This window comes from Kogia breviceps, chromosome 2, assembly GCF_026419965.1.
Source record: "Kogia breviceps isolate mKogBre1 chromosome 2, mKogBre1 haplotype 1, whole genome shotgun sequence".
NCBI lineage: Eukaryota > Metazoa > Chordata > Mammalia > Artiodactyla > Physeteridae > Kogia > Kogia breviceps.
Window position 1 is genome coordinate 105736514 of NC_081311.1, and position 24690 is coordinate 105761203.

General features: G+C 44.5%; 1 protein-coding gene and 1 pseudogene across 1 annotated transcript in view; both read right to left on the reverse strand.

Moving 5' to 3' along the window:
• Positions 1-24690, reverse strand: part of LOC131750373 (alpha-1,6-mannosylglycoprotein 6-beta-N-acetylglucosaminyltransferase A-like) — a 95400-nt gene that overhangs the window by 48490 nt on the left and 22220 nt on the right. Inside the window, exons 4-5 of the mRNA XM_067023115.1 lie at positions 21903-22036; positions 6540-6673 (exon numbers count right to left, since the gene is read on the reverse strand). Coding sequence (XP_066879216.1) covers positions 6540-6673; positions 21903-22032 — 264 coding nt within the window. The 5' untranslated portion in view covers positions 22033-22036. The remainder of the gene's footprint in view (positions 1-6539; positions 6674-21902; positions 22037-24690) is intronic.
• Positions 1626-2305, reverse strand: LOC131751498 (ran-specific GTPase-activating protein pseudogene; annotated as a pseudogene).

The window sequence follows — 24690 nt, forward strand, 5'->3', positions numbered from 1 at the left end:
GAAGTGTAAACACCGCACTAATAAGGCCCTCTTTTATTATCAATGCGTTAGCTGTCAAATAAGCGGTAGCCTTTGCCGACTGCCTACTACTAAGAGGTGCCAGGCCCAGGGCTGGGGCCTCTGTCTTTATAGTAACAGAGATTTTAGTAAAATCGCACTTCATTTACCATGGATTGCTTATCCATCAGCCTGAATTATACAGAGGATAACCAAGAACTCCCAAAACAAGCTGAAAAGACCCCTGATGAGATCCAACAGGGACTGTTGGCCATATGTGTCCTCCCAGAGAGATTTGGTTTACATGGGACATGGTGTAATTCAGGGGTCAGCAAACTTTTCCTATAGAGGGCCAGATAATAAACATTTTAAGCTTTGCTGGTCATACAGTGTCTATCACAACTACACAACTCTACCACTTTAGTGCAAAAGCACCCATAGGCAATGGACAGGTGTGGCTATGTCCCAATAAAACTTTATTTACAAAGACAAATTTCACTCAGGGGCCAGAGTTTCAAAATTGGAATCTGGATATCTGGGCGCAGGCTTGTATTTGCCAGTTCCCCACAGGCTCTACACTGCACACCCCCAATCTCACAGCCCCATCAATTCTATGTTTCCAATCTGACCCCAATAATGATATTAATAATAGCAGCAAACATTTATTTAGACTTACTCTTTGCCAGGCCATTTTCTAAGCACTTTACACATACTATTGCATTTAATCACTACAGAAACCCTATTGCCATCACCCCCAGGAAAAATGAGGCCGAGTAAAGTTAAGCCACTTGCCCAAGATCAGGCAGGGGTGGCCGAGGCAGGATTTGAACCCACATCTGTGTTCTTGACCACTACACCCTACTGCCCAGTAGGCACCAACTGTACAAACCAGGACGGCAGATGACCAGCAAGACACCAGGCCTCGCCCCTCCCCTCAGAACCCACTACTCACCACAGGTTTGCTCCACTCGAAGGGGCCACGCACCAGAGACTAGCAGAGTAGCAATGTTTGCAAATGTACAGAAATGTGCTTAGTGGGAAGTGAGACCCGGCGGGTGACTGGAATCAGGCACTATCAGGGGTAAAAAGTAACTTAAGAGCTGGCAGCCTGACAGGAGGAGCAGGAAGGCCAAAGTGAAAAGGAAAAAGGTTTGTTTTTGTTTTTTTTTGCGTTACGCGGGCTTCTCACTGTTGTGGCCTCTCCCGTTGCGGAGCACAGGCTCCGGACGCGCAGGCTCCGCGGCATGTGGGATCTTCCCAGACCGGGGCCCAAACCCGTGTCCCCTGCATCGGCAGGCAGGCCCTCAACCACTGCGCTACCAGGGAAGCCCCAAAAAGGGATTATTTATTCACTGATTGGCCAGCTACTCAGGGCCAAGCACTCTCCACAACCCCAAACATCCCAAGGCCTTGTGCTTTTTTTTTTTTCTTCTTCAAGTTTCAAACGTGTTGTTTGCTATTTTAATGACTATAAATAAGTGTTTCCACTATGGAAAAGAAAGTTAGCACAGTACATTCTCACGACTGGGTAATAGATTTTCTGAAGTCGTCTTCATTAGGGCAAAAACTTAGAAAAAAACAACCTGAATGTTGGAAGTCAGTTCTTTATATAAAGTCCCTTGTAAAAACAAAACAAAAAGAAGGGTGCAGGGCAAAATTTTAAAAAAGAAAAAGGGAAAAGACAGCGAGAAAGAACACAATGGGAGCCGACTCACTGCTCCTCCTCAGCCACCTCCTTGCCCTCCTTCACCGAAAGAGCGTCTAGCTTCTCGGCACTATCATTTTTGCCAGATCCTTTCTTTTCTCTCTCTTCAATCTCTTTCCTGCATTCTTCAAACTTCGTTTTGAATTTCTGTGCATTCTCGGCGTTAAGGAAGCGGATGGCCAGCAGCTCCTGCTTGGGGCACTCGTCGGCGAAGTCTGCGTGGGTATTCCAGACCCAGGCACGGTCACTGCCTACATTCGGCTTCAGCTCCATCATCGGCGTGATGTAGTGGTTGGCGCAGATCTTGAGGGTCTTGTCCTTGCGCATGAGGAGGCGGATGGTCCCCTTCTCCTTGTGCTTCAGCAGCTTGACGTCCCCGGTGCCCCGCACCTTCCACTCTGGGAAGTCGTTCTCTGAAGCGAACCGGAACAGCTTGGCCCGCATTTTAAAAAGCTCCTCTTCATCTTCTTCCAGCGTTTTAATTTCTTGTTCAGGAAGAGAAACTATTGGTTCAAACTGGAGGTCATGGTTGGACTCGTCGGCATTCTCGGTGGAGATGTCGTGGTCCTCGTGAGTGTCCTTGGCGGCCGCCATGGACGCGGTGGCGGCCGTAGCGGCTCGGCTGGCTCGGTCTTCGCGGGCTCCGTGGCCTCTCAGCGGCTGGTCGCAGCTCCTTCCTCCGCGTCTGGCGCCAGCATCTCCCACCCGCCCTCTTTTCTCTCCGCCCCGCGACCCGAACTCCGACCCCTGACCCCGGCGCGGCGATTCAAAACAGCCTTGTGCTTTGATCAGCATCACCTGTGCATCAGCTGGGTGCTTTCAAGAAATGCGGGATCTCAGCCCTGCCCCAGAAGGTCTAAATCAGAGTTAGCAGCTTCTAACAAGATCCCAGGTGATTCCTATTCACGATGAAGGCCGAGAAGCCCCGCTCTACATGGTACTTGTTTACTGCTCCTAATTCCCAGGTCAGGCATCTAAGGCTCAAAGTGGTTAATTACCTCTCACACTGGTGAATTGCAGGCTAACATCGGAACACCAGTTTGTTGGTTCAGCAGCTATGCTTATTCCCTGGAGGGGCTCAAAGCAAGGCCTCCAGAACAGTTACTTTAGCCGCAGGTGTGTATCAAGAAGTAATAAGAACATCATGGTGGGATCGTAAATATGTGTAAAATGCTGACCCACCATCAACAGAAGCATCAGTTGTGCTCAGGATAATTTTTTTTTAAGAAACATGGAAATAAAGAATACAGTTAAGCAAGATTTCAATTACTTCTAATTTCTACAATTTTCAAAATCCCTTATTTTTACAAAATTGCCTAAGTTTTCACTCCCTGATGACTTATGGTAACAGGATGTTGAAGGAGACTTTGAATCTGGCCATACTGGAGAGAATTCTCTCCTTCTAGGCACATGTTAGCTGATGCCAATGACCGGACTACAGCAGGGTAGACAGGGAGAACCTAGAACTGTGGACTATCAGGCTAAGAAAGAGATTTGTTCTTGGAATCAGGCTGTATTCCATCCCATTTGATGCTAAGGGTCTTGGGTAATGATGCTTCCTAAGCAGGCATCTTTGAGTTCTGGAATCAGACAGCAAGGTCCCCTCTTTCCCAGCCACCTCGCTACTATGGATTATAACATGAGGACAAGACCACAGGGTACCTCAGGCATGAACTGGGGGCCAGCGGGGGGAGTTGAAGAGTCAGCCCACTCCTCCTTAGCCTGTATATTTAACAGACATTTGCAATGATAGGCATTTGCAAGGCAGGGAAGACATATTTTAGAAGATACCCTTCATATGACTATAAGGGACAGAAACAACTCAGGATATTAGAAGGGAACAGAGTGTGATAGACATGTATGATCTGGAAAAAGAAAGCTTCCAGAAACTCCAGCAACTACTCTTTCTCTCTCTCCAGGCTGCGCGGGGTGGTTTCTGTCTGCCTTCCTACCTGGTCCCTGCAAAGCACCCCACATTTCTCACGGTGGTGCCTCTCCTACCTATAGTTCTGCTGCATCATCCTCCCAAAAACACCCTCTCCCTTTCCAAATCAGTCCTGCTTCCTCATCACTGGACTCCTGGAAGGCTTTGGGGTCTCATCACACCTCTGGACACATCCTTTTGACTTCTGCACCCACAGCTCACTGCCCTTCTACTTTCCAATGTCAGGTGAAGAATCCCATCGATCTAGCTTGGCTTTCTGAGCCAGAATCACGGTAGCCAACCACCAATGTCCTTCTGCCTTGGGTCAGAGGACAACCTGCTGGGCCAATCGGCGAAAGGTGGAGGGGTCATGAAGTGGCATTCCCCAGTCACGTGCCCCGGCAGGTGGGGAGGAAGTGGAGTAGGAGCAATAGCACAGCAGCTATCTTCAGAATTTCAGTGAGTCCTAGAATCTGAGGGTGAGGGAGGACCGCCCAAATCATCTGGTCGAAAGCTGTGCCAGCCCACATGCCCCTGCTGCAATCCTAAACCTCCCAGGATTGACAGTCCTGCTCCCTTTCCCAAGGATGTCTGGTTGGGTGGGAGGAGAGAATGGGACAAAAGACTGGAAAAAAATACACCAACCTTCCTGCTAGCTAAAGTCAGTGCTGAACGTGACTGATTTCTATGCACTAGGTACTACGGGATGGGGAAGTTTTGAAGAAAGAAACTAAACTCTCATATACTGTGCTGTGTTCAGAAGTCTGAGATGATGTCCTGAATTTATGTGAAAACTGTACAGTATTTTTCATCTTTTGGGGTCTTTCGCATCAAAGAATGCTGGCTAATAATAATGTATTAAAATGGAAACAACTCCCCAGATTTCTGGTATTCAAACCAATTCTAATGTAAACTCACCACTTACTCAGCCTTTGGTAATTCTTGAGTGATGCACAGCATGGAAAGGTCAGGTCACCTGTGGGGTTTTGGAGGGATTTCCAACCCTAAACCACTTGGGCCAACACGGTTAATACTTTAGGGATTCTGACTGGCATCAAGAAAATCATCCTTTTACTGGCAGTATTACTTTGTCCAAAAGAAGGTGGCCAAAAAGCCTTCAGAAGCAATTTATTGTTTTATTTTTCGAGGGAAACTGAAAAAGCTGCCAGAAGCACCTAGGAAGAAGCTGCACTTGGGTCCAAAACAGAAGTGTATCATTTCAAGGTCAAGTCCACGTGGACATGCAAACTAATTTTTTTGAACAGGTACAGGAGGGAAAAGGGAGTTATAATTTTTTTTTTTTTTTAAGAGCCCAAGTCTTCCTAAAACCAGTGCCATGATCCATTCTCTTTACAACGGAGCTGAGAATGAGAACATCCAATGTGCCCTTTTCAACACAAGTTCACCTGAATGTCAGCAGAAAAATGCTCTGTTCACACAGGGCTGATTTTGACACAAAGGAAGCAAAGATATAAATTCATGGGAACATCTTAAATAACCATTTATAATCTCAACTGATTTTATTCTACTTGAGAGGAGAAAATGTGGAATAATATATTAGGAAATAAATCTTATTAACCAGCTCTAGTTTCTCAGGCTTGGCACTACTGATATTTTGTGCCAGATAATTCTCTGCTGTGGGGCTGGCCTGTGCACTGTTAGATGTTTAGCAGCATCCCTGACCTCTACCTAGTAGATGCCAGGGTCCCTACCCTCGATCATGACATCCAAAATTGTCCCTAGGCATTGCCAGATGTCCCCCTGCCAAAACTGTCCCCAGTGGAGAACCACTGTACTAAACTACAACAGGATTCTAGCTGTTTATAGCAAAGACAGTTATCTGGAAATAAATTTCAAATCAGTTTCCCTGGAAATAGGCTGATGTGTTGTCCCTTTCACATAGTTAGCATTTTAGAACTGCAAAGGGGGTGGCAATGTTTTCCCTTTTCTGAACATGGGGTCAGAAAACCAAGAACAGGGAATCTTTCACCTGCACATCATGTGTGCTCTCTCAGTGATCAGATTTCTAACTTCCTAAGTAAGGGAGACAGGGTGACAGGAGAGCACAGTTCCTGAGCATTCCAGAAAGTGATTAACTTTTATGTTTAGGAAGAGGCACGTTTTCGAAGTCCTGGAGACTGTTCCATCTTGTACAAACACGTCCTCCGAAATACCGCAAAATTTGCATACTAAGGCGGACTTTCCTTATAAAAAGACTTGCATGCCATGTCAACAGGTCAGGCCCCAATCCGGTTCCTCTTCTCTCATACCTTCCCCAGATGGGGCCTGGAAATAAATAACCCAGGAGGACCAAGGGGCCCTCCAGGGCCCAACAGTCCAGTGTTCTTGGAAAACCTGGCTCAGCCTGTGGCCAAGAATGTTGTTTCAACCAAGATGTCCCCATGTAAACTGCCTGTGGTCAACCCAGGCAGGCAGCTCCCTTTCCCACGTAGTGGAGTACTGATCACAGCCAAGAGGATGCAAGGGCCACTGCCCTCCCCAGGCAAAGGGAGCTGCCTCCCTTTACAAAGCATTTCACAGAGGGAAGAGGAAATGAGTCACTTGGCAAAGGGTCTCCTTGTGCAATGCTTTGCTCCAGAAAGGTATCCAGCCCCTGTGAGGCCCTGGCTTCTGGAAGTAAGCAGAGGATGGGAAAGGAGCCGGAATGCATCACTTCCAAAATGCAAAGAGTGAGGGGCACTGCTGTGCAGTCACTGTACAGATGAGCAGGTACATACAGCCTTTATTAGAACCCCAAACGCCAATCAGCCCAAATCTCTGCATGTTCTTTTTTTACTAAGCAGACCCTGTCAAGCTGTGGGCACTTGGCTTGATTACTTCCCAGATCAAAGTTAAATTAAATTACGCAACAAGCTTCTTTGCAGAGCGAGAGGCACACACAGACTGACTCACCTTCCAGAAGCTATCCACTTTGCCGTACACAAGGGACTGGTTCTGCCTCTTGATTTCGTTAATGTGGTGGATATCGCTGGAGTTCAGGTGTTGCTCAACCACGAACCCCAGGAAGCTGTTGTCTGGGGTGTGAGCTGGCGTGGAAAGGATGGGACAGGGCAGTTAGGATTCAATCAGCAAGAAGAAACACCAACAATTACAAATGTCATGTAAGCTATCTCAAACATCTTTAAATGTTTTCATTTCACCCTGTTCTCTCACCTGGGAGGAGCAAGGGGTGGCCTGCTCCCACCCAGCCCCAGCTCCACCTTCACAGAGAACAATCCTCTCCAGGATGGATTAACCCAAGCCCAATCCTGCTTTGTTCAGTGCAAAGTCCAACTGTTTAAAACCCATTCAGCTGGATTCTCCCCTCCTTCCTCTTTCCTCAGCCCAAGGCTACTGTCTCCCTCTGTCCAGGTTTTACCAACTAGTGGCCAGAAATCTGCAGGGAGCAGGGCTGAATCCATGGTCCTCAATAGGGTCAGTGCACCCGGCTGCTCTCATCTACTCCAGCTGTGTGTTCACCATCCAGTAGGGCAAAAGGGGATTTGGGGGGCAAAACCAAGCAACATCACCCCAACCCTGCACCTCCTCCAAGAATCACTCACTAATGACAGATGTAATTCTGGGGCTGTGTACTGAATGGATGGATGGGAGGAAGACAGAATAAAAGGTGAAGCTCACTGGGAGGGGAACCCGCCCCCTCAAAAGCCAACCACCCCAAGGAACCGTGTCTAGTCTCCAGGATAGACTACTCTGGAAAAGAAGAGGCATTTTCCTTTGGATCACTCCTCATCTGAGTTCTAAACTTCTCTATTCTAACACTTGACCAAGGGAGAAAGCAAACTCATACCCTTCTCTTCTCAAACATTTGTCTCTTGTGCCTATAATTTTAAAACGGAATTTCACCAGAAGGCCACAATCAGACAATGAGTCTCTCTTGAGGAAACACAGACCCTCCTCTCCTATCCATTCATCTGGCCAGAGAAATCTGCTTTTCAGGAGATGACCAAGCCTACAGAGGCCTCACAATATGAAATGAAGCAACTGCTTGGCTTAACTCTGACCTTAATAGAACAACTAAAAATAACTTAAGTGGAGAGAGACTGGATAGTCAATAAAATCCATACAGTGCTGTCATGCCCTATTCATTCACCAGTGGGTAGTCGACAATGCACAACCAGAGGAAGCTGGTTCCTGTGTCTTGTTTTGGTTTCCTCAGGACTCTCTCAGGTGGGAAGCAGGGACAGAAGCCCTTAAAGATGCTCTAGGGATCTGAAGGCCCAGGCCCCACTCATGCACCCACAGGAAGATGAACCAGGAAGCCGGTTGGAGAGCCATGAGCTGTGGATGTGAACGAGATGCCTAAATACTCCTGATCACCATCCCGCCTCCCAGGCTGCTGCCTAATGGGGGTGACAGATGAGGAGACGATAGGGCTGTGACTGAGGAGTCGTGTGTGGTCTGGCCAATCTGTTAGTTCATTTCCCCGTTTTTGAACAAGTGCCCAGAGGCAATGGCAATGGCTGCAGCTGGCTGGAGAGTAAATTGCTGAATAAGTTCTACTGCCAACAAGAGGCAATAGTTGCTTTCATTCTTTGCTTTTGGAGGAGATGGCGGGAAGGGGGTTTGAAGGGGTCTGGGGGAGGGGAAGAGAGCCTGCGTGCATTTGAAATGTCGATAAGGCAGCTCAAAAAATCTCTTTTTAAAACTTTTGGGGCTTCCCTGGTGGCACAGTGGTTGAGAGTCCACCTGCCGATGCAGGGGACATGGGTTCATGCCCCGGTCCGGGAAGATCCCACATGCCGCGGAGCGGCTGGGCCCGTGAGCCATGGCCGCTGAGCCTGCACGTCCGGAGCCTGTGCTCCGCCACGGGAGAGGCCACAACAGTGAGAGGCCCGTGTACCGCAAAAAAAAGAAAAGAAACCAAACTTTGGTTCGTCGTAGAAATTCTGAACTAGAATCGGACACTTTAAACTCTGAAATCGTGGTTTTATCTTCAGAAAATTTATGCAGTGACTAAAGTTCCATGCTTTAGATACTCGTTTCTGCAGTTCAGTTATCTAGTCTCTAGGTGGGCCTGTCTTAAAAAAGGAAATAAGGGGAGGGAGGGTGCAGGGAGGGAGGGGGAAAGGGGGAGGGGGAGGGGGAGGGGGAAGGGGAGGGGGAGGGGAGGGGGGAGGGGGAGGGGAGGGGGGAGGGGAGGGGAAGGATAAATAAATAATAAAAAAACTTGTGGGGAATGGTGAGTGTTTACCATTATGACTACCATTTGGTACTAAATTGACTATTTGGACACTGTATGAGGAATAAATTACACATACAAGCTCTCCTCTAAGTTTTCATCTGCACACCTTATTTCAACTCCTCTCTCTCATCTGCAGTATTAAACTTGGGGACCGACAACCTGCAGGAGCAGTTTAAGAAGCTCAGGTGAGACTTAAGGAAAAATAGAGGTAGCACTTAGAAACGCACTGCCACATTTCAAGAGCAGCAGGCAGACCAGCCACGTCTCTTCCCAGGCCACACTGGACCCACAGGACACTGACTGTCTATAACATGAGGGGATGCTCTGCTGAGACTCGTCCGGCAGGTGATTCGGAAGTAACCACATAGTAGGTGTGCATTGCTTCCAAGGAGCCAGCCAGCAGCTGGGTGCCTTTCTGGTGTCATCCCCATCACAGGCCCTGGTCTGAACACAAGTCTTCCTAAAGCTGCTTAAAATAAACCAAAAGCCGAAAGAACAGGCTGATGGATCTGAAAGGACCTTTCTGTGGAGATCTACCCTCAGGCCAAGCTTTGTCTTTTGCTTTGCCTTCAGATGGGAACATAGACTTCAGCTGTGGGAAGGGTATTCAAAGGGAAGGTATTTACATTTCAAGGTAAATCAAAGAAATCCCATCTTAAATGAGACACAGGAAATCTTGTACTTTTGGAAATCACTCCAACACGGGTGGTAAACAAATGTGATTTTTTTTTAAATAACTGACAGTCTGAGTGCTTTATAGTGACCATTTCATTATATCTTCATGACAACCTTATAACATGTTTGTACAGATAAGAAAAGAGAGAGTTACTTAAACTACCCAAGTTGACACGCCAGGAAATGGCAAAGTTGGGATTCAGAGCCAGACCAGCTGTTTCCAGAGCCCAAGCTCCTTAAAGCACTTTAATATACAGCTTCGGAGTCCAAATATTTTCTGGACTCTGTGAACCAGAGTGGTAAACATGCTTTGGAGGAAAATAATATTGTAAGGTAGACTAAAATACACATAAAAGACTAATAAATAAATAGAGAGAGAGAGAGAGAGAGAGAGAGAGAGAGAGAGAGACTTTCCTCAACTTCTTGAGCAACTTATATGTATGTGGAAGCAAGCTGATTTTTTCTACATGGTACAAACTGGAAGAGATTTCCTAAACATTAGTAATGATCTTTAAAGAATTTTAGGACATTTTTTTCTTATTAAGAAAAGCATTATTTTAAGTACTTGGAAAGCACCTATTTATAAATGATTACAAACCAAATCAGGTTGGTGAGTTTCCTGAGCTGACTCCTGCAATGACTTCTTTTAAGAATTACTGTTAGTTTAGATGGAATAGTTCATTCAGTAACAAACATTTTAGAGCACTCTTTCTATGAACCACATTTATATGCTAGGTATTGAGGAACTACAACATAAAGATGAGTTTCTGCCTTCATGGAGCTTACCATCTACTTAATAAATTAGGTATACACTATATCTACCAAGCAGTTAAAATGTCCTCATTTGAAATGTAATTCACAATTTTTATTAAGTCAAACTGAACCTTCTTTGAACAGCATAAATTCTCCTAGGTCTCATTTTTCAACCAGTCAGTTCTAAACATCTCTTAAGAAGTACAAAATTCATTCTAACAGATGTCTGCCAGCCTTTAACCACGGCTGGCCCTGCAGTGTTGGGGACCCCCATGCCACCTAGTCACCAAGGAAGGGCAGAAACTGCAGAGCCAGCTGGGTTCCCTCTGCAGCCTCACAGCCATCCAATTCACCAAGTCCAGGGGATGTCAGCTTCTTAAAAGCCAGCACCTCCTTCTCTCCTGTTTACCTTTCCTAGTCTGACCTCATCAAATCTTGTCAAAACTTCAATAGGTAAGTTTTTCTTTAAATAGAAATGGTTTTCCTGGTTATAACAGAAACACATTCTCAGTGTATAACTTTTTTTCAGACAACAGAGAAAGATAGTATAAGGAAAGAATGATGTCACCCATCATTTTACCACCTAGAAATAACCACTATTAGGCTCCTTTTTTCTAGACTCATGGATCCTTTTTAGTCTTCAAACCAAAGTTGGGTCTTACAAAATTGGATTTTTTGTGAATTTCTTTTTTCTCTTACAGCAAGTGCTACAGGTATCTTTCTGGGGTAATAACCATAGCTCATCACTACTTGTTAAAGCAGGACAATACCTCAGTGCCTAGACTCACCCCTTCAAGATGGAATGCCCATGGGTCTGGTCTGCCAGCATCACTTAGTGAAACTAACTGCAATTCCCAAGCCAGCCATGCAATTCTGTTCCATTCGGGTGGCTTGAACTGGTGCCAGTCCTGACCCCTTATCTCCCCCACTCCCCATGCCTCCAAGGATGGGCACATGATCCACAGGACTCGACTTGACCAAGGCTCACTTGAAAGATGGGTTTACCATCCAACACAGTTTTTCCATGATAAGCATGCTACTTTTGGAGTCAACATCTTGCTGCTACGGTTACTAAGCTGGCAGGGTAGAAGTCTAGAGCTGCAAATGTCATCTCCGTGCCCATGTGAGGAGAGCCTGCCTGAGAATGATGCCAATCCAGAGACATGCAAAGCCGAGATAGGGAGAGAGTAAAGAGATCCTCCAAGCCCTGAATCCAGCTCTGCCTAAAACCAGTTTTAACAATTCCCAGTGACAAGAGCCAACAAACCCTTGTGACCGAGCCAGTTTGACTGAAATCCTGTCTAATACACCCTACCACTTTAGGATGTTTCCAATTCTTGACTATCTAAATCAATGACTATCGAATATCACTGCACCCGCGTAAACTCTGCAGTGGATTTCCGAGTAGTCTCCACACCTCCAGCCTTGCCCCTTCGTCCCATTCTCACTGCCTCCTAACTCCAATCCATCCTTTGTGTTGCCTGACAAGGTATCCTCTGAAACAAAGATGCGACTATGGCAGTTTCCTGCTGAAAAGCTTCACTTCCCTCCAGGGAAAGCAGCGCCCAAGTGCACCTGTCATTCCAGGTCACCCTTCCACGGATATCTCTTCTTCATGACCTACCCGGAGTTTTTAATGCCATGTTTTTCCATCTTATCTCATGCTGGCATGTGTCTGGCATGTCCATCACTTCCTCCTGCCTTTAAGTCTCACCTCTCATCGCCTCCTAGTTGAAGGGTTCCCTGACTCCCTGAGGCTGAGGTGAGCACCCTTCTTCTGCTCTCTTAGACCACAAAGAGTTAGAGTCCTTACCACACATCACTGTCTCCACTTATGACTATATGCTCCTTGAGGACTGAGCCATGTTTTATGTGCCTCCGACTTCCAGGAGCCCAGAGCAGAGTAGGAACTGAGGAAATATTTTTTGAATGAACGACTGATTAAGTCAATGATGAATGCTTCATTACCTGGTGTGACTGACTTTGTAGGCAGAGCTCTGTTACTAGGCAGCAGAGGTCATGCCTGAATTACTTCCAGCATCATGTTCTTTGCACACAAGCTCCCAAACCAAAGCCCATTCTTCTCAGGATTCATCATTAGCTAAGGCAGCTCACCACTCTACCCTAGAACCTAGCTCAGGCCTGGTATAGTACAGATGTTCAATAAATATTTATTAAATAGATAAATGAACATATCTCTTAATCTAGGTCACAAAGGAGATGTTGGGAAGAAGGGAAACAAATCAGTGATCCAGGCTTTTAAAATTCTAACATCACAGGTTTCTCAGTATCATCATTCATTCAACATTTGGCACATTTACTGAGCACTTACTATGAGCCAGGCAACAACTTAGGAGTTAAGGATATACCAGTGAACAAGATAAGAGTGGATGAATCTCCCCTCATGGAGCTTATATTCAGCCAGGGAGGAAGACAGTAAACAATTAAATAAAATAATTCAGTTTTGTAGATTAAAATAAATAAATAAACACAATCTGGTGACCAATATTGAACTCTAGTTAATGATGTCATGCTGAAACATCTAAGGGTTAAGTGGTCTTTTATGCATAAAAGGAAAAATAAATTGGATTGATGGATGGGGAGAAGATAGACATACAGACAGATAGGTCATAGAACAAATAAAGCAAACTGTTAATTGTGGAGTCTAGGCTTTGGGTTTCTATTTTACATTTCTTTCCATTTTCTTATATTTCAAAAATTTCATAACAAAACAGGGAAGAATACTGGCTGCTGTCATTCATGGCATTCACAATTTTGATGCTGATTCTGGTGATGATGAAACCTACGAGACAGAAAAAAACTCTACTGCAAAATAGCTACATCACACAAGTAGTCATCTGATTTTAAAAAGTGCACATGGTGATGTTTTGCTTCAAATTTCATCAAAATTGATTTTGTTTCCCAAATGGTAGTGATGCTAGGCTCTTTGAGAGACAGGAAAGAGGCTGGGATACAGGCTAGGGAAACTATTATGTACAGTTGAGTTGAAAAGATGAGCATCTGAACTGTTGACAGAAGGCACACCAGAGTAAATTTTTCAAGTGTCAAAAAGCAATTTAGGAGGGAATGGTCCCCTTAGAAGAACATTACTCCTGAAGGCTGAGTCTCAGACTGAAGGAATTACAAGGCTGATCCTGTTACTCACTGTTCAGCACAGATGTAAAAGGCAAGAGCCCTCCTGGTCCAATTGAAAGGCCAAAAAGGCTGTGTGAATCATGAATAGCTCCTTTGCTTGTCAGGCCCTGAAAATAAAGTCGTACATGGAAGCCATGGATCCTCAGCTGAAGCCAACATGTTTCACTTGCATGAAAGGGAACTGGCTTGTTTCTAAAATTCCTGTTTTGTCAGGCAAAATTTTTGGTCTACAAGCCACTATTCCCATCTGATCACGCAAATAAACATGGATGCAAACCCCAAGTCCTTGGAGAAACTCAAAGAGTCAGAATGTCAATGACAACGACCACCAGTATGATTTAACAACTCTTGAAAACCCAACCATGTGTATACTTTCTGTGGGAAGACAAGGGAGAGTAACATGAGTTCACTGGCTTTAGGAAGCTTCTGTACCCTTAGATTTTTTTTTAATTGAAATATAGTTGATTTACAATCTTGTGTTAATTTCTGCTGTACAGCCAAGTGATTCAGTTTATACACACGTGCACACACACACACACACACATTTTTTAAACTATTCTTTTCCATTGTGGTTTATCACAGGATATTGAATATAGTTCCCTGTGCTACAGTGTAATCTTAGATTTGTACATTTCTTACCCTTCCCTACATTGTGGCATGGACTAAAGATAGAAGAGGCATTATCGTTCAATTTAATTTAATTAAATTGATAAGTATTTTCTGAATGCCTACTATGTGCCAGAGAATCTTCAAGGTATTGGAGTCTCAGCAATGAACAAACACAATCAAAACTCCTACTAATACTATCCTCAGATTCCAGCAGAGAAAAAAAAGAAAATAAACAAAAGTCCATGAAGCATAAATGCTAAGTGATAATACAGTTACAGAGGATAAGAAAGCAGGGAAGGGGTATAAGAAGTTGGAGGACAAAGGAGCTGCATTTAAAAAAGGTAGGGGGGGGCTTCCCTGGTGGTGCAGTGGTTGAGAGTCTGCCTGCCAATGCAGGGGACGCGGGTTCGTGTCCCAGTCCGGGAAGATCCCACATTCCGCGGAGCGGCTGGGCCCGTGAGCCATGGCCACTGAGCCTGTGCGTCTGGAGCCTGTGCTCCGCAACGGGAGAGGCCTCAGCAGTTAGAGGCCCAAAAAGAAAAAAAAAAAAAGGTAGGGGGGTCAGGGTTAGTCTCACTGAAGTGACATCTGAGTTAAAGACCTGAAGGAGAGGATATGGAAGTCTAAGGGAACAATGTTCTGGAGGATGGAACAACCGATGCAAAGGTCCTCGGGTACGAGTGTGCCTGGCCCATCCAAAACACAGTAAGGAGGCTAGAGAGTAGTAAGCAAGAGGACACGTAGTAAGAGATGAGGCCTGGGTGGGGCCAGACCACTCCAGGCCTTGAGGCAACTGGGGTGACTCATCTCTCCCTACAGTGAGAGCCTACGTCATTGTGGGCACAGGAGTGCCATGATGTTACTTACATTTTCATTAACTCCATTCTGTGGTTGGGTCTACTTTGTTCTTTATTCTTAAGTCAACCAATATTTATCACCAGTGATGTTACAACTTCAGGGACTGAGGACTCAGCAGTGATGATGCTCGTGGAGATCGCCAAGTGGCATCTGGGCAGGCACACAGGGGTGGGGTGGGGGAGGGGAAGGAGCAGAGGCTCAGGGAGGGAAGGCTTTCTGGAGGACAGGACACCTCCCTGGAGGGTGAGTAGAGGGGACGGGGGAGCGAGGGACACGGTTTCCAGCCAAAGGAACAGCACATGCAATGGCCTGGCTGTCAGAGAGAACTTGGCACCCTGGGAGACCTAAAAGCCTACAGGAGAAAGCACAACATCAGAGGCCAGATGGTATAACAAATGCAAAGGGGTTGGAGGTGAAACAGGGAGGCTCTCATGCCTCCAGAATCCCTAGTCTGTTCCTCACTCAACTCTATCACAGCTCCCAAATTTCTACATGTATCGAAAAACACTGAGTATCTCCCAGCCCAGACTATAATTACACAATATGAGCACCCAGAAGGCAAATTCTCAAAAGGACTAAAAAATTACTCAAGTAAAAATAAACCAATACAAACAGACTTTGCCTCGAAAATACAAAATGTTCTGTTACAGTGATATGAACAGTGAGTTTGCTAAACAGACTAATAAACGTTACGGAAACTTTTCAACAACAGGAGGTAAATATAAGTCTGAGATGCAGCTTGCCTGAAACTAGGAATGAAGAATCTGGTAATTGGGCTTCCCTGGTGGCGCAGTGGTTGAGAGTCCGCCTGCCAATGCAGGGGATACGGGTTCGTGCCCCGGTCGGGGAAGATCCCACATGCCGCGGAGCGGCTGAGCCCGTGAGCCATAGCCGCTGAGCCTGCGCGTCCGGAGCCTGTGCTCCGCAACGGGAGAGGCCACAACAGTGAGAGGCCCACGTACCGCAAAAAAACAAAAACAAACAAACAAACAAAAAACCAAAACATAACAAAAAAGAATCTGGTAATCTCTGCTACTGCTACTTTCAGCCACAGTCTTCAGGGCAAGAGAGGAGAAAACTCAATTAGATGAAGATGTTTTCCCACTACTGATGTTCTTACATAAGCCTGATGAAGTTGTGAAAGAGGGTGTCAGGCAGATAATTAGAACTGTCCAAATACGGGATAATTCAAGGTGCAAGACACCAACTTCAGGGTTTTATTTTCTCTTGTAAATGGTACAGGCAGATGTCTTCTCTATTTGATTTTTCTGTGTGGGCAGATTCCTTTCATTCCTTTACTGGGGTATGATGCACCTTGTTTGGGACTGAGAAAAATAAGAGAATACCTTATTTTTTCTAAACTCCTGAAGGAGTTTAGAAAAAGCAGTATGCACAGCAGATTAAAAGCTGTTGACTGAAATAATCCCTAAATATAGGGTCAAGTCCCTGGCAAGCCCAGAAAAAGCAACAATTAATTCTCAACAAGAATTAGCAAAAGTACCCCAAATAAATACAAAGTCCACTTGATAGACTACATAAAACAGCCTTGGAAACAAGGGTTTTAAAAGTTGAAAATATTTTTTGATATAGTAAATGGAAAAAAAGCATATATAAAATTTTAGTATGTGTGTTATAACTATGCAAAAATATACCCCTGAAAAAGATAAAAATGCTTACATTGGGATATGGGGGTCTTTTTCCTTGGGGAGGCTTTCCCTGTTTTTATAATAGAGTTATTATTTTTTTTAATTTGATTGGAAAGATGGAAGTCATTTAGAGACTTCAAGAGAAAAATAAAATTTTGCTATAAGTGTGATATGAAGGCGGCAGAGGTGGTGAGGAATCATGGTGGCACCTTCAGAGACCAGCAGACTGTCTGGTGAGGTCAGGGAGGTCAGGGGAGGGCTGTGGTAGGGGAGAGAAGGCAGGGGGCCCGAGAGCTATGCTATGGACTTTGGACCTGACCCCATGGGCAAAGGGAAGGCACTGTGGTTTTTGAGGAGGAATAGCTTGGTCCAGGCTGAGCTTTTCAGAGCTGGCTCTGGGGCAGGAGGAGGGTCTCAGCGCCCAGCTCAGAAGTGACACTAGAGTATGGACAAGAGGGAAAAGGAACAAGAGGCCTGCCCTGATGGAGGAAGAACTGCACTTCTCAGCTCAGCTTCCTGGAAAAAACCATCGCTCAAAGATCTAGCTAAATGTCCTTACTGTTGTCTGACCGCTCGGTTGGTCCCTATAGAAGCTGCTTAGGAAGGTGCTGGGAACAGTCTGTGCTGACACACAAAAATGCCCCAATGCAAACAATACACAGAGAGGATAGTTGTAGTGAAATTCTGAGATTTGGGGCAAAACAGTGAAGAAAAGCCAGGCTTTTCAGCTTGTAGAAATTCTACCAACTTAGTGAGGAAATGAGTTAGAGGAGATACAAGCAGCCTTAAAGTGAGACGTGCTCTCTGAATATTCAAGAGCATCAGCCTGGTCAGGAGCATCCATCTCACTTCCCTACTCCTAAACATGCTTCAGGAACAGTGTGGGTGCGTTCTTCTCTTTCCTTATCCTCCTGCTGGGCCCCTTCTAAACAGCCTTCTCCACCCTCTCCCTGTACTGCACACCTGCCAGAACACTGGTAATCCCATAATAAGACAGCCGGACTTGACGACGACCGGATTCTACAAGAACAACACTACTTCTGTGGTCTCCAAACTTTTCCTTGTGCATCCCATCAAGAGAAAACAATCCAAGTACACCCACAGCGTATGTGCACATTATACATCAAGTGTGTCATGATTACTATCAGCCCATCTATTAAGCACTAGTAAATCTGTTTCAATTTTTAAAAATTGACAAGACATAGGTACACTTTTGACACTTTCATCTTCCCCTTCAGGCCTTGAGAATAGTCACACTTACCCGAAGGAAGATTCTGTGGCAACGACCGAGTTAGACTGGACCCGGACTTAGCCACGAGGAAATTTTCCATCACCCTGTTACTTGATGGATTTTGCCACCATTGATGGTCCCCACCTTGCTCCACTGTCTCATTAGGAGTTATAAAATGATGATTTTCTAATTTTTCATTCCTTTTGAATTTATTAGCCGTGATTTCCCCATAATTAACAACGTGCTCTCATCAACTATTTGATTATCTTCAAATACAATTTGTCCTAGAAAGGTGCAATCAAAGCTGGATTCTTTCCACTTATTTTTCAGAGTAATGAAGCTGGTGTCTTAGCAACTCGCAAAGGTGATCGATTGATTTTCTGGGTTTTTCTTGCTTGGACTATCATTCTGGATTCATGGATTACTTTCCACTGGTTTGATTCCAATCCACTGCAGTCATTATTGTTTTTGCTGCTCAAACTACCCCAGCTTTGGCTCCTGTGTCCTTCTGACTCCACCCCAGGGGTCCTTCTTAGCTTCCTCGCTTCCACGTTAAAGATGTCCCATCTTCAACGGTTCCTGCCCTAGACCTGGAATCACCTATTTATCTTAGAAAGAGGTTCCTTTAGTGGGAAAGGTACTTAGGAAATCCCAGTTTGAGTGTTAAGGATACCCACTGCCACTGGATTGTCTTTACTTTTGATCCTTTTCAAAGTACAGAGTTAGGAAACATTTCCTTTTCAGAGAGAAAATATAAGTTCATAGTGATATTTCCTATTCAAGCTGAGTATTATACAATCTTTAAATTCTTTATACACTCCCCCCTTCCTATATACTGCAAACTGTAGTTCCTACAGTAAAACTGTAACAGTTTCAAATAACAATATAAATATTCCCCACTACAACTGTATGGTCCAGACTGTGCTTTAAAGTCACTTGAAGGGCTTCCCTGGTGGTGCAGTGGTTGAGAGTCCGCCTGCCGATGCAGGAGAAATGGGTTCGTGCCCCAGTCCAGGAAGATCCCACATGCACGGAGCGGCTGGGCATCCGGAGCCTGTGCTCCGCAACGGGAGAGGCCACAACAGTGAGAGGCCCAAGTAACACACACACACACACACAAAATATATATATATATATATATATATATATATATATATATATAAAGTCACTTGAAATAATTATTTTATCTGTGTGAGAGATTAGCACCAATCTGATACAGATTTGTTGTTTCATTTTTTGATCCCTTTTCAATCTTTAGTGAATTCTTTTTCTTTTAAAATTATGCAAAACATTTATATGGTTCCAAAGTCAAAATAAAGTACGTTAAGAGACATCTAGCACAGGGAACTATATTCAATATCCTGTAATAAACCACAATGGGAAAAAATATAAAAAAGAATGTAGATGTATGTATAACTGAATCACTTTGCTGTACAGCAGGAATTAACACAACATTGTAAATCAACTATACTTCAATTCAAAAAAAAGAGACATTTATTTTCTATCCCTGTCCCTGCAAACCCTCCTCCAGTGGTAATCATTTTTATTAGCTTGCTATTCTTCCATTGTTTCTTTTGAAAACACAAGCACATTCATACATGTACACACACTTCCCTCCCCCCATACCCTTCTTATATAGAAGGGAGTGACTCCACATACCTTCCTGCACTTTGGTGTTTATCACTTAATATATTCTAGACATCTCCCTCCAGAGAATGGAGTCTCTCCTTGGTCCTTTTGCACAGTTACACATGACTTCACTCTATCAATAGACCATATTATTCACTCCGTCCCCTATTAGGAACCTCTGGGTTATTTCCACAACTAGTACAAATAGTGCCACAATAAATGGCCTTGTACACATAGCATGTCTGACCTTTGCTCACTTATCTCTGGGATGGATTCCTAGATATGACCTTGTCAAAGGAAGGATGCCTAGGAAGCTATGCTAGACAGTGACAAATCCCTTACACAGGGGCAAGTGCCAGCTGGGCTGCATTCCCACTGCTTTCCCTAAGTCTCACCATAGGAAGAGCTGCGTTAGCAAACTTTCAGATGTTTGCCAATCTGATATGCGGGACATGGGATCTTGGTGCAGTTTTAAAATGCACTCCTCTTATCATGAGTGAGGTTAACATGTTTTCATATATTGGGGGAATACATTTCTTTTTTCTCCGAACTGCTTTTGCCCATTTCCTACTGGATTGTGGAATGTTTTCTTCTCAATTTTTAGAAACTCCTTATACATTAGTGATATTAATCCTCTGCAACACAATTTGCTATGGTGTTATTTTTTGTGTGTTGTTGATTTTGCCATATAGGTTTCTTTTTTTTTTAGGCAGACAAATGTGTCAGTTTTGCCCCCGATTCCTGCTGAATTCTGAGTCAGTTAAGAAACTATCTCTTTCCCGGGTTAACAAGAATTAATCTATTTTTCCATCTTTAGTTATAATGTAAGCAGTGAATTGATTTCAATTCAATCAACCAACACTGCTGAAATCCTCCATTCATGGACAATAAAAATAAGTTCTTTTGGACTCTGAATTCCAACATTCTAAAAGAGAACTTCTTTCTGGAAAAGCCTCCTATTTCTACGCCCCAGATAGAGGGAAATACCATCCCATGGAGGGCATAGATATACCGTGTCATTTAAGTAGTGTTGGCCGTTTTGGACACAGCTAACATTTTATGTATGTGAAGTAACACACAAGTCACTTCTTAGGTTATTTTGTGTCACCTCATCCCAGGCCCTCAAAGTTACACAGCAATGTCGATCCAAAGGTAACTCCAGCCAAGTCTCACCATGCTGCCAGACACCTGTCACCCACCATGCCCTATATTAGTTTGTCCCCTGAACTGTGCCCCCGTGACAGGCTACGATAGGATGACAGAGCTCCAGGAGCACTAATAATAATGTTTATGATGCATAGAGAACACTCTCAAACACTGCTCTGAGCTAAAATGAACATTTAAACATGAGCCGATTTTTAAAATCACTTCCCCATCTGCCACAGCCCTTCTTAATTCATCCTTCCTTCTCATACTCCACACCCAAGGATTAGTCCAATGTGTTTGATGCTGCACTTAGTGAACCTGACAAAAGGTCACCTTCAGGTGGCGGCACGTGAGGGGGGAGGGTCAGTACATGGGGAAAAGGCAGGCAGAGAGCCTTGGGTCTTAAAGAAGGAAACAGATTAGCAGCTCAGATCCTAATTCTAGGATGGAAATCTCTGGATTAAAATTATTCCGATAATTTAGGAAAATGGAAATCTGCATTCTGAGTGTCCAAATGAACTGTTTAACTCAGGGGACCTTTCATTTCCAGAACAGGAATTCACCTCATCAAGGGGAATCACCAAGGTCTACGGACTTAAACAATAAATTCATTTTGGGCATGAATACCACAGGATTTGGTATTTGGCTTCACAGCCCTCAGCTAATTATAAATGAAATGAAGCTACAGGCAGGTAGACTGATGGCAGCAACAAGAAATGGTGAATGTGGGAAAGGAACACAGAAAATTGCTGAAAGGCTACAGCTGGGGTCAGCGGGTTTATCAACTTTTAGCCTGTCCACTATATCACTTTACAAAATAATCACTGCTTGTGGCAACATGGATGCCACGTGAGCAAGGGAGGTGAGATTTCATCTTAGGCCCAAGGTTTAAGAAGCCAGTAAGGTATGAAACAGTTTTAAATCGTTCCATTTTGAAAAGACTTTTTTTTCTTTACAAAGTTTGATGCTTAAATAATGAAGGTTTAATTATTTGGAAAACGTATGCATATGGAAGACCTCATTCCTCCTGAATCATCAAGTGGACCCTAAACAGTGCCTGTGTGGCATGAAGCATGTTTACTGCCTGCCAAAGTCCATCCAAAGTCCTTTCCCAGATGGTTTCCAGTGATACCTCATATTGAATATTTTTCTCCAGAACATTTCTAAGGCTTTTTAGAAAATGTTCACATAGCCTTTCAATTACGGTTTAAAAAAAAATCCAGTGTTTCCCAAGAAAATGGTTCCACAGCACCCATTTCTACAGCTAAGGGCTCTGGGAATCACAACTGAAAATACATGGTGGCCTCATTTCTTTTCCCATTTGTCTTTGGCGGCATTCTGGAAAGTAGAGGTGAGACACAACTACTCACGGAACATGGTGTAAAACTGCTGCGGGTTCAGATTCCACTTGCCCCAGGGGGTCTTGTGGCCTTTCAACTGGGCATAGTTGGCATGGTTGAACTCTGGTTCTGTGCCGAATGAGTCCAGGACACGCAGCATGCACCTGAAAGATAAAAGATGCCATGGGTAAAACTACAACCTTGACCCCAAAGTCAAAGAAACAAAAGCTCTACTCCCTCAGGGACCACCAAAGATGGACAAATCCTTTAAACTGAACGCCACTGGGCAGGAATTGAGAGGTTTTACGCTAGCATGTCTACCAAACATCCTCACATGTGACTTTCGAGCCAGAGACATCACAAATCTCACACAATCTGCTCTAGATGAGTTGACTAATCATAGAAGATGCTCAAATACCAGGGAAATAAAAAGCTGGAACTGCAGACTGCCATGGTCACTGGTGTACCCCAAGCCTGGGTTGAGCATACAGTGGTGCCTAATGAACAACTGTGGAAGAAATACAGAACTAACATTTTTACGGGCTTCCCTGGTGGTGCAGTGGTTGAGAGTCCGCCTGCCGATGCAGGGCACACGGGTTCATGCCCTGGTCCGGGAAGATCCCACATGCCGCGGAGCGGCTGGGCCCGTGAGCCGACGCCACTGAGCCTGCGCTCCGCAACAGGAGAGGCCACAACATTGAGATGCCCGCGTACCGCAAAAAAAGGACTACCATTTTTAGAGGTTACTATGTCCCCCCAAATTCATACGCTGAAATCCTAAGGAGGTGGTATTAGTAAATGGGCCTTTGGGAGGTGATAAGGTCATGAGGGTGGAGCCCTCATAAATAGGAATAGTGCTTTTATAAAAGAAATTCCACAGAACTCCCTAGCACCTTCCACCATATGAAGATACGAGAAGTCTGCGACCTCACCTGACCACGCTGGCACCCTGATCTCAGACTTTCAGCCTCCCAAAATGTGAGCAATACATTTCTGCTATTTATAAGCCACCCAGGCTGTGATGATTTGGTACAGCAGCCTGGGCAGACTGAGACGGAGGTCTTATTCTGCTCAGAGCACATGGCGTGTCCTGTCTCCTTCAACAATTATTCAAGATTTTCATCAACTAACTACAGTACGTGATTTTAGGTAAAGCTTAGAATCTCACTCAATAGGCAGTGGTGATTTTTATGTATTTGATAGTAAGAGGGCATTATTGTTTTCTCCCAGAGCTCAAAAAGAAGTGAAACTGAAAATGTTTTGTTTGGCTATTCCACAAAAGCCTTAGAACAGCATCAACCAAACCTGGTCTATTGCCTGTTTTTGTATGGCCTTCTAGCTAAGAATGTTTTTTACATTTTTAAATGGTTAAAAAAAAGGGAGAATATTTTGTGATGTGAAAATTATATGGAAGTCAACTTTCAGTGTTCAAAAATAAAGTTTTATTTGAACTAGCCAAACCTAGTTGTTTCTGTATGTCTATGACCGATTTCACACAGTAGCAGTAGACTTTGGTAGCTGCAACGGAGACCACATGGCCAAGCAAAGCCTAAAATATTTACTATCTGGCTCTTTACAGAAAAAGCCTTCTGACCATTGTTTTGGAGTACGTTAGGAATGACCAATCGGAAGAAAGGAATCAATACTAAAACAGAATTTACTGATTTCGGTTACATTTATTTCATCACTGGTTCTCAAAACACTGATGTAAATTTAACTCATGACTGGCCAATGAAAAAGCACTATTTTCTGTTGTTATGTATCAGTAATAATTCTGAATGGCTCTTACTGGACCAATAAGCATAAAAGTAAATGAAGATAGAGCCCACATTTTTTTTTTTTTTTTTTGCGGTACGCGGGCCTCTCACCGTTGTGGCCTCTCCCATTGCAGAGCACAGGCTCTGGACGTGCAGGCTCAGCGGCCGTGGCTCACGGGCCCAGCCGCTCCACGGCATGTGGGACCTTCCCAGACCCGGGCACGAACCCGTGTCTCCTGCATCGGCAGGCGGATTCTCAACCACTGCGCCACCAGGGAAGCCCGAGCCCACATTTTAGAATCAGATGATTACGATGACTTTTAAGCATCTGATTCACTTTCTTTCTTCCTTTCCCCACTAGGAGGAAGTCCATCTTCCAATTATTTTTACATCAATGCATATTGCACAAAAAAAAGAATGCAAACACCAGATTGGATTTTCCAGGAAGAGCAACAGTAAACTGTCATTTTAGTGTGATGATTTTTCACATCAGAGATCAGCACTATTTGTCTAGACAAGGAAGAAAAGAAAGAGGGGAGGCAAGGTGCAAGGAGCGTGGGCCAGGACCACAAAGTAAAATACAAACTGACCACAGAAACAGTGTCCTTTTTCGGGATTCCCATGTGGCTCTCAAGGAACATTCGATCCTCACAGTGACTAGATATATATGTATAAATAACTGAATCACTTTGCTGTACACCTGAAGCTAACACAACACTGTAAAACAACTATACTTCAATTAAAAAAAAAGAAAGAAACAGCTGGGATGATGGTGGCAGCGCTGCAAAGGTTGCTACAGGAGAGGGGCGGAGGGGATGGAGGGACACACACTGACAACTGGGGCTGGGGAAGGTTCAGCTCCCACAAGAGGGACAGAGCTGGGATTCAAAGGTGAACGCGCCCTGAGCAGGCACAGCAGGGAGAAAAAGGCCACCCTCATCAGAGAAACCTCTGCCTTGAAGGCTCTGGCTACCTCCACTTGTTTGTAATTGACTGACCCTTCGTAGCTTGTGACTCTTTTTTTTTTTTTTTTGCGATACGCGGACCTCTCACTTCAGTGG